Genomic DNA, 15,653 nt, shown 5'->3' with positions numbered 1-15,653 from the left:
CATGACAAATCATTCCTTGCTCATGCAGCACTTAGTGATCAAGTGACATTTTTCTGCTTCATTTGAGTTGTCTCGCTTGTTAAGATCTGGAACCCTTAATTGCTTATTGTAGTCTTAAATGGCTGTATTCATTGCTTTAAATGCTCCTTGTTAGCAGTAAGATGCAAATAACAAAGGAACCAGCAGTTCTCCATCAAGCTTATCTCCATTTACACCTGTGTATATTCATCGTTCACTATCTGGTTTAAGTACTCAGAAGGAACCTGAAGAGAAAGTGAAGAACTGAAAATTACTCATCCATTTTACGCTTCAAATCACTTGGATGATACATGTATCAGCAGAAGGGAATACAAAATCTATGATTTAAGCATGAACTGACATGGTAGAGTTAAAACACTAATAAGCCATGAAATTCTGTCATTGTTGAGGACTGGTCTCTAATTAAGCAACTGGTTTGGAACAAAAACCTGTAGCCAGTGTGGCCGTCCAGGATCATAGTTGGCCACTCCTGCACTAGACAGTAGTACACCTTTAGGCAAGGACATCAGCACAATACAAAAAAATAAAATGCGGATTTCTCAAATGCCTTTTACTGATGAGAAAGAACTTACACCTGTGAGAAGAGCTTACAAGATTCTCATTAGCTTTTTCAAACTAAGTGACGCTCATCAATGTGTGTGGAAAATGAAAAAGATGTTTTTTTGAGCTGTAAGGTGAACAATCAACAACAAAACTAAACTGCATCTGAGTGGACTTTCTACTTATGTCTGTTTTCTATGTGTCTAACCAGCATCAAACAAATTTAGCTTTTCAAAGTATTATAAACTGCGGTGGGTTGGCACCCTGCCCGGGATTGGTTCCTGCCTTGTGCCCTGTGTTGGCTGGGATTGGCTCCAGCAGACCCCCGTGACCCTGTGTTCGGATTCAGCGGGTTGGACAATGGATGGATGGATGGAAGTATTATAAAAGATGGCCCTCCATTAAAGAGTGTTTTTACCCACAGTGACAAAGTGTTAAATAAACATTTTCTGTGTAAATAAGGGTCAACTCTTACATTGATTGTTATAGAGTTAAAGTAACTGTTTAACACTGGCAGTTTCACTGTGTGCAATTTGTGTGTTTTTGTTTTAAGTCAGTATTCTGAATGATGAACCTTGATTCTCTGTTTGTAGCAGAGTATTTCTTTCACTACAATGAACTGATGTCCTGACCTCCCACTTTCCCACAGACCTGCTCTGGAAGAGTGGTTTTGGAAAATGAATGTATGGATTTTCTACTCTGAATGTGCAAATCATCAGTAACCATTTAAATATTTAATGAAACAAAACATAAACAATTTCATTTCAAAAAGTTGTGACAGGGGTAAGTACATGACAAAAGGTTGGCACTGGCAAGACAAAACTAACATGGCACAAGGCAAAACTACTGTAAGTCGCACAACAAACCTCTGAAAGAGATTGAGGCACACACAAAATCTTTCTGAAAGGTTCTGCATATAGTAGTGTGATAAAGAAGGGAGCACTAGACCAGGGGTGGCCAACCACGATCTTAGAGAGCCATAGTGGCTACAGGTTTTTGTTTAACGCTGTGTGCAATTTATGTTTTTTTTAAGCTAAGTATAATTAGTCTGAATGACAAATCTTGATTCTCTGTTTGTAGAAGAGTATTTCTTTCACTACAATGAACTGATGTCCTGACCTCCCACTTTCCCACAGACCTGCTCTGGAAGAGTAGTTTTGGAAAATGAATGTATGGATTTCCTACCCTGAATGTGCAAATCATCTAAGACAGGTACATCACTGGGAAGTAGCTAGAGGCTACACAAGATACATCAGAGAGAGCTTTGAATCAGTCCGGTGGTTCCCACAGAAATCTCCAAATGTATGTGACGGTGCTGCATCAGTTGGGTTTTGGGTTAAGATTTTTGTCTAGAGACTGGAATTTAACTGTATTGTACATTTAATGTGCACTTAATTTACTACAATTTCCTTAAATATGTATTTTGAATACCCTCATCATTTTATACTTTCATTTTTTTCTCATTTGATCCCTATTTTAAACAGCTATTTTCAACATAACTTCAGGCAATCACGCTTCTTAAAGAGGATTTTTGAGGTATAGTTCCGTTTCACTGCTGAAAAGTGAGCCTTCGAGAAACAGACATTAGAGCTTTGTGAGAGACTTGCAAGGAGAGCATGAGTGAGACTCTCACCATTCGTTATCAATAAACTGACCCAAATTCCCTAAGACTAAGTGACCTCGGTGGAAATATACAGGCAGTTCAGTGTTGGGCAGGAGTGAATTGCCCCATATTTAAAGAAGGAGTGAGGCTGCCTTTTATCAGAACAGACGACAAGGCAGATGCTCTGCAAACCTCATTCAATAGGGGTGAAAATAAAAGGCCACAGGGTACAAAGGTTCCAGGAGATGCTAGATTGACACTGGTGACCCTGAAGCTGTTCTAAATGGGGTGTGGAAGCTGGCTAAAAGTAGCCTTGGGAGGAGAAGTCGTCAACTGAACTCAGAATTTGGTCAGGGGTGGACCAACAATCATATGATGGCAGAAAAAGATGCCAGGGTCAGGTGGTGTTTTTGTTTAATGAAGGTGCCTATATTTCTAATTTTTGCCTTCTTGGTGCACAGTATACTATGAGCTGCTAAAATTTTCTTACATTATTAGTGTTTGGCTCACTATTTTTTTCCATTGGGTTATTAATTATTTATATTTTACAACATTGTTCAAAAGTGCCCCAATGAAATGAGAAAAAAGTGAAAGATTCACAAACCTACAAAAAATAATTTATTAACTGATTCATTACCTAATATAATTTAGAGTTGGAGCTTTTAATAAAATTGTGCTATTGTGAATTTGGCCCTATGGAATACACAACTACATCCATCCATTTTCTAACCCGCTGAATCCGAACACAAGGGTCTGCTGGAGCCAATCCCAGCCAACACAGGGCACAAGGCAGGGAACCAATCTACATCTTTCTAAAAATTAAGAAATAATGTGCTTAGACTTTGGTATATACAAGATTAATTAATTTTCCCTTTGGTGCCGTCATTAACATGCTATTGAGCACTCTTACTTGGACCGCATTTCTTTGGGTAATTTCGGTTTACAAACTGTTCAGTCCTTGGGCTCAATAATTTAGAACCAAACAGCAGGACTGGTTTCTTGTTTGTTCACCAAGATGTTAAGTTAATCTTAAATTAGGTAGGTAATAAAAATGAGTTAATGCCAAAACCCCTCAACATTTGTATACCTAAACTACCTTTTATCAAGGGTCCCTGTAAGTTTTTCCAAGATGACTTTGGCCTTGACAATTTTGGCACTTTGGAAAAGCTAAAAATCCTTCAACGGAGTCTTCCTTTTAAATAAAGGAAAAAAAAAACATCATAGCACAATAATTCAGAATTAAATAATTTTGGTTATTTTTTAAACATAAACTATTTCTATTCCAAAAAAAAAGACATTCTTAGAAAACATATGGGCATGTTTGCTGCACTGAAGTAGTATTACATGCCACAAAATGAGCATGTTCAGTAAGACTTTTTAATGGATCCAAATATGTGCTTCAAGTTAACTCCCACAAAGGAAGTCAGTTTGGAATTTCTATTCACTATAGAAAATTAGGCAAATCCTTACTTACTAAAATCAAAGATTCCATCCCATCCTGCAACATAGTGTTTCCAGAATGGCAAGACTTGTCGTGTCCATTTTGGCAGACTGGAAATAAACACACTGTAGGACATCATTTTTGCAATTGAGTTTATAAACGCTTGTGTATCAGCAGGGACCTGACTTTCCAGGCAACCAATCCGAGATTCAAACAAGATCATTGAAATACCTGTGGAGAAGAAGAAACAATTACTTGAGGCAAATTTATCTACTTAAACTGTTGACTCCTGAGAATTTAAAGAATCAATGAGTACTTATATTTTATAGCATAAACTTTCTTGCAAGGAAGGAATAAAATAGGAAATCTGAACAATTTTGCATAATGCAACTCTCAGCACGCTCTCCAATGTTACTAAATATATTTTATTATTCTGTCATTTTTATAACGTAGATTTTTGTCATGGGTTTGTCAAGCTGTCTAAATACAGTAAGTATTGTTGGTGAAAATATATTGTTATAATTGTCATGATTTATTTTGTATAGATTTTCTTTAAAATCAAAAATGATTTCAAACTATGTTCTGGAAGTTTTAGAGCTCAAGGAATCCTATGGTCACGTTTGTTTCTCAATTTGATGCATTTTCTAACAACGTTTTTCCGCAACACCATTTTAAAATAGTTGTTCTGACACTTGCTTGCAGTTGTTTGGTAGGATGGCTAGGAGTGTGCAAAGTGTGACATGTGACCTCATCATTGCATATAGTATAAAAGTTCAGCGCCATGTACTTCAAGGTTTGTCCAGGTTTGTGTTGATTCAAATTGAAGAGTCTCTAGCCTTATTTTTTGTGCATCATTTTGGACCTTAGGTATATCATCATTTGCTTCTTATTTACCACGTCTTTCAGCTTACATTTTTGCTCAGTTTATGCTTATATCTTGGTTTGGCGTTGCACAATGAGTTTCTTTTATAGTTCTTTAATTTCCTGGCAGTTGACCTTAGCTAGTTTATACTATTGTTTTTCTCCTGATTCCATTTCCTATCTGACACACTGCAGTCAGTAGAAAAATGGATGAAAGTAATTGCAATGTGAAATGGGTATGCTTCTCCTTCTCCTCAATCAGGACTGGATTAACCATTAAGCAAAATAAGCACATGCATAGGGCATCAAGGGAAGGGAGGCACCAAAGAAATTTTCCATTGCCAGATTTACCATATGGACCATATGGTGCAAAACTGCAAATGGTGGAGCTGAACCAGGTTCCACAAAAAGGGGCTCCCACATTAAATGAGTGAATGCAACTCATATACTGTATATGGGGGCATCAAAATCTTTCAAGTGCTTGTGGCCTCTAAAGATCTTAATCCGGTCATGTCCTCAATACTTTGTGACATAGTACTTGCTGATGGAGAAGCAATTTCGTTGTTCCTTTGTCTTCAATTTCGTTGTTCCTTTGTAAAAGTGACAATGACAATAAAGATCTATCTATCTAGAAGAGCTTTAAAAGATTTTGGCTACCTAAACTGCACTCTCATTAAAACAACGAAAAAGTCCAGTAGGACCATTAAACTAATAAGTTTAATAATAAGGAGGAGAGAAGAGGGACAAGTGAAATAAGAGAAAAGGGATTTTCAGAAAACATTGCAGCCCTGGTATTTCAAACACAGCAAAGCACTTAGGAAAAAAGTGGTACACCTAAAAAACACAATAAGAACACTAAACATAAGCTAAAACTGTAAGCAGTCAAATGCCATGAGGATGGGCAAAGATCTATACATTAGGGGCACACAATAAGTACTAAACATTCCCCCTTCTAACCACACGCTCATTCAGGAAGTGGTTCCCTGAGACAGAGAAGGCTCTGAGATATCCTGTAGGGATCATATAGTGAGAACATTGAGGATGTTGTTAACTGCACTACTGACTACTTCAACTTCTGTATGGACATTGTAGTTCCAGTAAGAACAGTACGCTGCTATGCTAACAACAAGCCATGGATTACAAGTGACATCAAGGGCCTTTTGAACCAGAAGAAAAGGGTTTTTAAAGGTGGTGATCAGCATGAGCTCAAGCGCGTGCATAAGGAACACCGAATCCAGCTCAGGGTGGAGAAGGAGCAGTACAGGAGAAAGCTGGAGTAGAAGTTGCAGAATAACAGCATGAAGGAAGTGTGGGATGGGATGAAGATCATCACTGACTGCAGCTTGAAGCGGGGTGCCACCATCGAGAGAGACGTGGAGAGAACAAACCAAATGAACAACTTCTTTAACAGGTTTGACCACCCTAACCCACTCTCACCTCGGAGTACTGCACCCTCCACCCATCCTTCTGCTGATACCAGCATAGGAGAGAGTTTCCCCCGACCCATAATTACAGCAGCCTAGATAAGCAGAGAGCTGAGGAGACTTCATGCCAGCAAAGTAGTGGATCCAGATGGAGTATCACCACGACTGCTGAAGGCCTGTGCGTTGGAGCTGGGAAGTCCTCTACAGCGCATCTTCAACCTTAGCCTGGAACAGGAGAGAGTCCCGAGGCTTTGGAAAACATCTTGCATCACCCCAGTCCCAAAGGTATCAAGTCCTAGTGAGGTGAATGACTTCCGGCCTGTCGCTCTGACATCACATGTGATGAAGACCATCGAGCGGCTGCTGCTTCACCACCTGAGGTGACAGGTCCACCATGCCCTCGACCCTCTGCAGTTCGCATACCAGGAGAAGGTGGGGGCGGAGGATGCCATCATCTACATGCTACACCGATCCCTCTCCCACTTGGACAGAGGCAGTGGTGCTGTAAGAATTATGTTTCTGGGCTTCTCTAGCACATTCAACACCATCCAACCTCTGCTCCTTAGGGACAAGCTGACAGACATGGGAGTAGATTCATACCTGGTGGCATGGATCATGGACTATCTTACAGACAGACCTCAGTATGTGCGTCTCGGAAACTGCAGGTCTGACATTGTGGTCAGCAACACAGGAGCGCCACAGGAGACTGTACTTTCTCCGGTCCTGTTAAGTCTATATACATCGGACTTCCAATACAACTCGGAGTCCTGCCACATGCAAAAATTCGCTGACGACACTTTTAGTAGCTTTTAGTTACGGGGCCCCTAAATTGTGGAATGGTCTGCCTGCTACTATAAGAGACACCCCTTCATTCTCAGGTTTTAAATCCAGGCTGAAGACTCACTGCTTCAGTTTAGCATACCCTGAGTAGAGCTGCTGATTAGTTATGCATACCCCATCTCTGTGGTTAGTCATTAGTACTAAAATATAAGTAATATGATATTTATAAACTGTTACTAAACCTCACCTATTCTGTTTCTCTTTTCAGCATCATCATGTGCACTTGGTGCCACTGCTCTACTGCCAAGTTGTTTGCCTGCCCATGGAAAAGTCATTTCCAATAAAGGAGCACTGGAATGATTGGGTAGAAGGGTCCTTTCATCAGATTTGCCGGTCCAGCACTGACTCAGCTGTAGAATGCCCAATAGGGGGAAGCGTCTTGTTGGCTAAAGTCTTCAGGACTGTAAAACTGCATCTGGCCTGCCTGACTCCTTTTTTACAATTTGGCCATGGATGTACAATTAGCTGATGGATAGATATTATTGTTTTTCATTTATGTTTATTAGTTTCTACTTTGTTTTTGATGTTTTTTTAACAAATATGTTGTGATTGTTCTGTTTTTAGTGATTGGTATAACCTGTTCTGCAATCTGTCTTAAGAGTTGTTGCAGGGCTCTACGCTTGCATTTGGTGAGGAACACTGTGCAAGAACAAAGTAGTTTGTACTGTTGTATTGTATTTCTGAGGTGGCAATGATAGACTGGCCATCTAGCTCTGTGAAGAAGATTATTAGTGTTCTCTTTCCTGTATTGTATTTACCCCATCTTTTGAAACTCATTGTACATCTAACATACCTGGAAGGGGGCCTTTCTCTGAATTGCCTTTTCTGAGATTTCCTCCATTTTTTCCCTAAAAGATTTTTTTTTTTGAGTTTTTTCTTGTCTTCTTAGACAGTCAAGCCTGGGGGGCTGTCAAAAACATGCCTGTTAAATCCCATTGAGGCATACATTTTGTGAATTTGGGCAATAAAAGAAACAAATTGTTATTGTTGTGAAGGGTGCCATGCACATCAGACTGAAAAAAAACAACCCTTAACAGATAGGGAGGCGTGTGACTCCCTCTATCAGCTAAATACAATGCTGTCCTGTATCTCTGCAGTACTACAACAATTCACACCTCCAGTCATATTTCCTAGATTTCCCTAACACTACAAACAGTTGAATTAAAAAGGCCACTCAGATGAGTGAGGAAATGTCCTCATAAATATCCATGTAAGCAAGTTCAGTGTTTTTAACTTGCTATCCGCAGAAATAACATAAGTGAATGAATCTTTATATATTTTGTAGGATATTAGAGCAAGCGTGTACAGGGGACTATTTAACTAATTAACCAAACATAAATTACCTGAGGATAAGGTGCCTGTTCTAGGCATTGAACCAGTAATAACCTTGTCTATGCATCAAAAAGTGAAACAACTAGTTTTCATCTATGGGAAAAATAACGGTGTTGGCTTCACCCTAAATGCATCATTTATTAGCCAGTTAAATGGCCTACAATATAATCAAAAACTGACTGACTCACTCACTCGCTCATCAATAAAAGGACTATATACTGATAAGCTAAAATGCTGAAATTTGATGGTACATCTAGGGCAGAAGGTATCCACTAAGAAAAGACATTTTGATATATCAATATTTAAGGGTATCCCTCCCCCTCACACACACAAAAGAAAAACTAAATACCCAAAAAATCTCAAAAATGCTTCGACTGACTTGATTGAAATTTGGTGATGTTACAGAAAAAACAAACTTAGCTGACTGTTGTGTTTTGTTTTTGTAATTTGCTGATATTTGTCATTAAGAATGCTGCAGTGAGCATGACATTCGAATGCACCGCATCCTCTTTTTGCTACAGTGCTGACAGTGATTGCACTGAGAAATGGGGAATACTAGATCTTCAGAAGCAAAGTGAAAGAAGGAAAGTTTGTTGACGCTCAAAAGAAGACATGTTTAGCAAGCACACTATTAAGCTGAAATGATTTTCAGGTGGTGTGGCTGTGAGTGTAGTCAGTAAAAAAGGTATTTAGTAAATATTACATGACCACCTACCCACCCTATCTGCAACTTTTTAGAAATGCCGACATGGGGACTATAACTCCCATCAGGCAGTATGCTGTGCCATGATGATTTGATCAGCGCTCACAAAGTTTAAATAAGTGCATCGACAAAAGTGGCATGTCATCAAAGGTCAAATTCGTGAGAATATATATATATTTTTTAGTTAGACGGAAGATGAAAACTTCTTTTTTTAAATTAAGTTTTTGTTTCAGATAGCTTGCAATTATAAGAAGCATTTTTATTTTCTTTTATACTATGTGTATTATGGATAAATATTTTCTGTATATATTTTATTACTTAAAAAAGTATGAATTTTAAGGGAATTTTATTTATTTTAGTATTGTTACAGTAACTAAACAGTAAGCCTACAGAATTTCATTTAGTCAAAAAAATGAACAGGTAACACCTGTGGTCTAAAATTTAATTATAAAAATATCAAAGTGAACACTTCAATAGTTAGAGTACATAAGGCTTCTACGCAACTAGTTTTGCCAGAGCTTACAGTAAAAAGTTTTTTAAAGGGATGAAAAAGGAATAAATCAGACTCAAACAGACCAATTCAGTAACATGAAATTGATGATCTGTATTGGCCCTAAAAAATGTGATTGGAGCCTTCCTAGTACTAGGTCTCCTAAATATGCTCTTTTAAAATACCCTATCAGCCAAAAATGTTACGCTTTATTGCATAAAATCAAGTAAAAGTCTTTTTACTAGTCTATTACATAATATGCTGTGAATTGATTGAGAGTTATAAACATTTTGGTAGAAATGAATTAATAAACAGTTGAAGAGCAAAGGCACAAAACACTTAGTTTCCAGTGCTACAATGGTGAAAAAACTGAACAAGCCAGTATTTACAGTACATTCTCTTACTTTATATGCATCCTGTTTCCATATAATTTTTTTTTACATACAGTATTACAAATCTTCTAATGCAATTGTTTATCTTGTCATTTTAAAGTGTACTCGTTTTCTTTATGAAGATAAACTGACATAAAATGACTGAGGTCAGTACAGCATATGAAACAGAACATATTCTATATGTTACATATCATAACATTCTAAAACCAACCTAAGCCAGTTCTGAGAGGACCACAGCCTGTCCTAGATGCATAAGGCACACGTCGGGAATCCTGCCCTAAACAGAATGCCAGTCCATCAGAGCTGCACACACCCACTGACAATGGGCCATTTTAGAGTCACCACTAGCTTAAGCTGCACATCTTTTATTACACATAAACTCCTTATGGTGAAGAATTAGGGACAAGTTTCAAGCTCAGTATGCTGAACCTATGAAGCAGTACTGCTAAGCAGTGACTGTCATGCTGTGGTAAACACTTCAGGTATAACACAAAACTTCTTCTGTTGCTGTAAAAAAAGACTTGGTATTCATTTTACTTTACATACTGAAATAAAAATAATTAAATTTAGGATAAAAGTGGGCACAATTTATTAAATTAATAACAAAAAAAATGTACCTCCTGTATGACTGATAACAGATTTTTAAGAAGCTCTGTATTTATGAAAAGGAATGATTTGTCACACTCAACAAACTGTAGAACATACCTTCCAAAGAAAACTTGTACAGCTCATTTGCCATGTTGTGGACCATGTCTCCAGTGGAGCTTGTCCCTCTCACGTAGTAAATCCGTTTCATAAAATCAGTAACCACATCATTTATTACTGTTTCGTATAGGGCAGAATCTTTTGGACGCAGCATACGATTGTTCAGAATTGCTCGTAGATTGTACCATTTTTCCCCCTCTCTGTAAACAAATGAAATTTGCTGAGTATGCATTAAAAATATACTAATTTTGCACCATAATTTCCTCATAGCGGCATACACACATTTTTAACTTTTCATATACAACACTAATGACATGTTATGTTAAATACAGGTATGCACTCCAGATGTTTTGATGTTGTTTTTCAAATTATTTATAACTTTTTCCCACAATGTATTTATCAGTTTTCTTAACCTGTACTTCTAGTTTTAACTGACCTGGACTGTTTACCTGACAAAAGGAAAACTAAATAGAGGTGTGACAGGCCAGATAAGATTCATGACCCTCTCACTAATGGATGATAGAAAAGGGTCATTTGTGAAATTCTGAAGTCTTTAACTACTATATAAAGGAAAGCCTCAGTTCCTTGCAGAACCATAATAAAAGTACTGACCACTTATGTTATGGTGCTGAGCACATGGCCTGTAGTTATGGAATTGTTTTATATGGGACAAGAGGTTTGCTTCAGCTTGTTGAATTACAGAGATGACAAACTGGGTCTTTATTTCATGTGCACCTTGTAACTATTTCAGATACAGCACATGGGTGCCTTAAAGGGTAAAACGTTTTGAATTAGCACAGCACAAGTCGAGGCTTCCAGGACAGAGAAAAAGCCACACTTCCCACAATTGAGGATGTCCTCATGCCAGTGTGTCCTTTATATGCAAGAGTTATGCAGGAAGCCCTTAAACATACTGTAATGAACTTTATTTCTGCTGAATTTGTCAAGAATTCAACTGTCACATTAACACTGGCATCTCTGCTCACATTATTGTACTATCTAAGAGCTGTTTTTATCTAACAAAACTAGGGTTGTTTCTCATATTACATGACAATGAAAAACTTAGGCTTTTTTTTTCCCTAAGCAGAAATGAATTCTGCAATTATTGACTAAGAGCCCGTTTAAACTGCTTTACTCCCACCTTGAAGTTAATTCAAACTGTTCAAGGAGAAGTGAAAGTAGGACCTTTTCAGGTCTCTTAAGTTTCAGTTAAGTTTGAAGCTGATTTGAAAACCACCTTTAAGTGTCAAACCATCAATTTTTCAACTAAGTTTGTCTTACAGAACCTTATTAAAATATATTAAATATTACATATTCAACAGCAGATAATAAAAAGGGAGCCTTCTTATAGTTCTAAAGGTAAGCAATACTATGCATGCATTACTTCTGTAACTGACATACAGCACTAGTGAAACACACAGACATAAAATAAAAGTAATTCAAATACAGCATGCTGAAATTTTCCATTTTGGCAGTAGTTCCTTTGTTTTGACCATTAAAAAATACAGCTTCAATATTGTTGATCTAAATTTCCTAACTTATGCTCCTCAAACAAATATTGATCAGAGGATGTAAAAGCAACACCCACATATGGTTAGAAGTTTCGATACTGGCAATTTTCTTGATTGTCGCAGTGCATTTCTGTGGCTGGGGCATTCCTGCATGGTGTGTCCTGGACTTTGTCTTGCACAACTATAAGCAATCGTGCTTGTTCTGTAATTTGCCAGATGCTCAACAGATATCGCTACTCTTATTTTTCTTTCTGTCATTATGGTGGTTATCATTTGGTTTTTCGGATCACTTTACCATAAAAGCATGACTACAGGTCATGTTGCTGCCCATTATTGATATTTAATAAAGTTCAATATTAGATGATCAATAAAAACAATACTTACACTTGATAATGAATTCTGAACAAGTATATACCATGTCCTGGGGGATTATCAATAGATGGGCTTACAGAGACCATGGTTTTATTACAATATTTTTTTCTGGGCACCAGTAAAGTGGTCACCATGTTGCCACAACCTAAAATTCTTTAAACTTCAAGAACATATCAGACTATATTCAGGATTACTTCTTGCTTGTCTATGTCCTTCAACATCTGATCTGGTTATTCTTTCTTGTTCTTCGTCACTAAAAGTCACTGTTTTTCAAGTAACAAGTCTTTACACCCATGTCCCAATTCAAATTCGAAGTCAAGGTGTGCTGTTCTCGACTCAAGTCTCAAGTCAAGATGGACATAACGTATAATATGTACATAATAAATTAATATGAAATTTGCAAATAACCAATTGAAGTTGAAGTAAACAATAATTCCAGAACAAAAAAATAATCTATAATAATAAAAGGCAAAGCCCTCACTGACTGACTCACTCACTCACTGACTGACTGACTCATCACTAATTCTCCAACTTCCCGTGTAGGTGGAAGGCTGAAATTTGGCAGGCTCATTCCTTACAGCTTACTTACAAAAGTTAGGCAGGTTTCATTTCGAAATTCAAAGTGTAATGGTCATAACTGGAACCTGTTTGACTGACTCATTCATCACTAATTCTCCAACTTCCCGTGTAGGTAGAAGGCTGAAATTTGGCAGGCTCATTCCACTCGCTCATATACAGCATATATATATATATATATATATATATATATATATATATCTATACTAATAAAAGGCAAAGCCTTCACTGACTAACTGACTGACTGACTGACTGACTCATTCATCACTAATTCTCCAACTTCCCGTGTAGGTAGAAGTCTGAAATTTGGCAGGCTCATTCCTTACAGCTTACTTACAAAAGTTAGGCAGGTTTTATTTCGAAATTCTACGCGTAATGGTCATAACTGGAACCTGTTTGACTGACTCACTCATCACTAATTCTCCAACTTCCCATGTAGGTAGAAGTCTGAAATTTGGCAGGCTCATTCCTTACAGCTTACTTACAAAAGTTAGGCAGGTTTTATTTCGAAATTCTACGCGTAATGGTCATAACTGGAACCTGTTTGACTGACTCACTCATCACTAATTCTCCAACTTCCATGTAGGTAGAAGTCTGAAATTTGGCAGGCTCATTCTTACAGCTTACTTACAAAAGTTAGGCAGGTTTTTATTTCGAAATTCTACGCGTAATGGTCATACTGGAACTTGTTTGACTGACTCATTCATCACTAATTCTCCAACTTCCCGTGTAGGTAGAAGGCTGAAATTTGGCAGGCTCATTCCTTACAGCTTACTTACAAAAGTTAGGCAGGTTTCATTTCGAAATTCTACGTGTAATGGTCATAACTAGAACCTGTTTTTTGTCCATATACTCTAATGGAGGAGGCGGAGTCACGTATCGCGTCATCACGTATTACGCCTCCTACGTAATCACATGAACTGAAAACGAGGAAGCGATTTACAGCACAAGTCAAACGCGGGAACGAAGGTAAATGACGTTAATTGTTGACTGTCTTTTAATACTGTGTACTTGTTGAGTGTCTTTTAATACTGTGTAAGCATACATATTAACACATGTGCAATTAAACGTGTGCATTTACGGGGTGATTTCTCAGGCTTAAAAGCTCGCCTTTTATTAAAAAGGTAAATGCAAACTCTTTTCATTCTGAAGGGCACAAACCACGTTAGATTTCAGCCGTTAAACGCGCAAAAATGTCAGTACACCAGATAAATAAGCGCAACATATTATCAGTTGTATTGTATGCTTACAATAGATATAGAAATGTGTTAATCGTTAACTAATATTACGGGATGGTGTTTTTCGACTCGCGCTTTGATTTAAACGATTGCATGTCTTGGTGGGGTTGCGTAGCTTATTGTCAATATCTTTACAGCTCTTTTTAAGACTTAATTTAAAAAGGTTTTCTTTCTTCTTAATAAAAATTTAAAAGCAGTACTTTAAAAGCAGCGCTCACTTCACTCCCTTAGGGAATCGAACCTCGGACGTCAGCGCTAGAGGCTAAGCCCCTAAAATTGCGCCACGGCGTGTGGTTCGTTTATTTGACAGCATGTAGATCGGGGTAATTACATTCACGGCATTCGTAGTCTGATTCACAATCTGATTGTATGGGTGGTTACCTACCAGGTAACGCTTATGGTTAGCCAGCAAGTCATCTCGAAGTGATCACTCGAGTGAACGCAGCTTCACAAAAAAACAGATCCTTAACAAACTGTTATTGGTATATTTTCCCTCAATTTTAAAAGGTTTTCTTTTCTTCTTATAAAAATTTAAAAGCAGTACTTCGCCGGTGCGAAGCGCGGGGATTTGAGCGACTGACGCATACAGACATATTCATGAGTGCAGGTACTTCGGACAGAAAGCACCGTGTGAACCTAAACTTTAAATTAAGCTCATAGACTTACAAAAGTTTGCCATTGATTTGAGGCAAGATTGCTTTTCTCATGTACAACTATACGTTGCATTCTTAACAGTAAGCTTGCACAGCTTAGTCATATTACAACCTGAGTGCTGAACTGACAACGTCGTATACAAACAGAACTATAACAATCGTAATAAACAAACAAAAAAAAAAAAGCGAAGAACCCTTGGATTAATAAAAAGGCTCTTTCCTTGGCGAAGCAAGGAAAAAGGAAGACCTTATATGGCGTTCGTTTATAAAACAGCGGAAAAGCTGTGTTAAGGCTGCTTCACAAAAAAACAGATCCTTAACAAATTGCTATTGGGATATTTTCCCTCAATTTAAAAAGCTTTTCTTCTTCATAAAAATTTAAAAGCAGTACTTCGCGGGGATTTAGATATATATATATATATATATATGAGAGAGAGAGAGAGAGAGAGAGAGAGAGAGAGAGAGAGAGAGAGAGAGAGAGACAGAGAGAGAGAGATATATATATATATATATATATATATAGATTTAGATATATATAGATATACATATATAGATATAGATATATATAGATATAGTATATATATATATGTATGTATGTCTATATATCTATACTAATAAAAGGCAAAGCCCTCACTGACTCACTGACTGACTGACTGACTGACTGACTCACTCATCACTAATTCTCCAACTTCCCGTGTAGGTAGAAGTCTGAAATTTGGCAGGCTCATTCCTTACAGCTTACTTACAAAAGTTAGGCAGGTTTTATTTCGAAATTTTACGCGTAATGGTCATAACTGGAACCTGTTTGACTGACTCATTCATCACTAATTCTCCAACTTCCCGTGTAGGTAGAAGGCTGAAATTTGGCAGGCTCATTCCTTACAGCTTACTTACAAAAGTTAGGCAGGTTTCATTTCGAAATTCTACGTGTAA

At 37.6% G+C, this 15,653-nt stretch overlaps 1 protein-coding gene across 1 annotated transcript in view; it reads right to left on the bottom strand.

Annotated features, from left to right (window-relative positions):
- Positions 1-15,653, bottom strand: part of LOC114655960 (sterol 26-hydroxylase, mitochondrial-like) — a 73,083-nt gene that overhangs the window by 30,724 nt on the left and 26,706 nt on the right. Inside the window, exons 3-4 of the mRNA XM_028807294.2 lie at positions 10,371-10,570; positions 3,657-3,854 (exon numbers count right to left, since the gene is read on the bottom strand). Coding sequence (XP_028663127.1) covers positions 3,657-3,854; positions 10,371-10,570 — 398 coding nt within the window. The remainder of the gene's footprint in view (positions 1-3,656; positions 3,855-10,370; positions 10,571-15,653) is intronic.

The sequence above is a fragment of the Erpetoichthys calabaricus genome, chromosome 8, assembly GCF_900747795.2.
Source record: "Erpetoichthys calabaricus chromosome 8, fErpCal1.3, whole genome shotgun sequence".
Lineage (NCBI taxonomy): Eukaryota > Metazoa > Chordata > Cladistia > Polypteriformes > Polypteridae > Erpetoichthys > Erpetoichthys calabaricus.
Note: the sequence above shows the minus strand (reverse complement) of the source record. Positions and strands in the feature narration are given on the sequence as shown.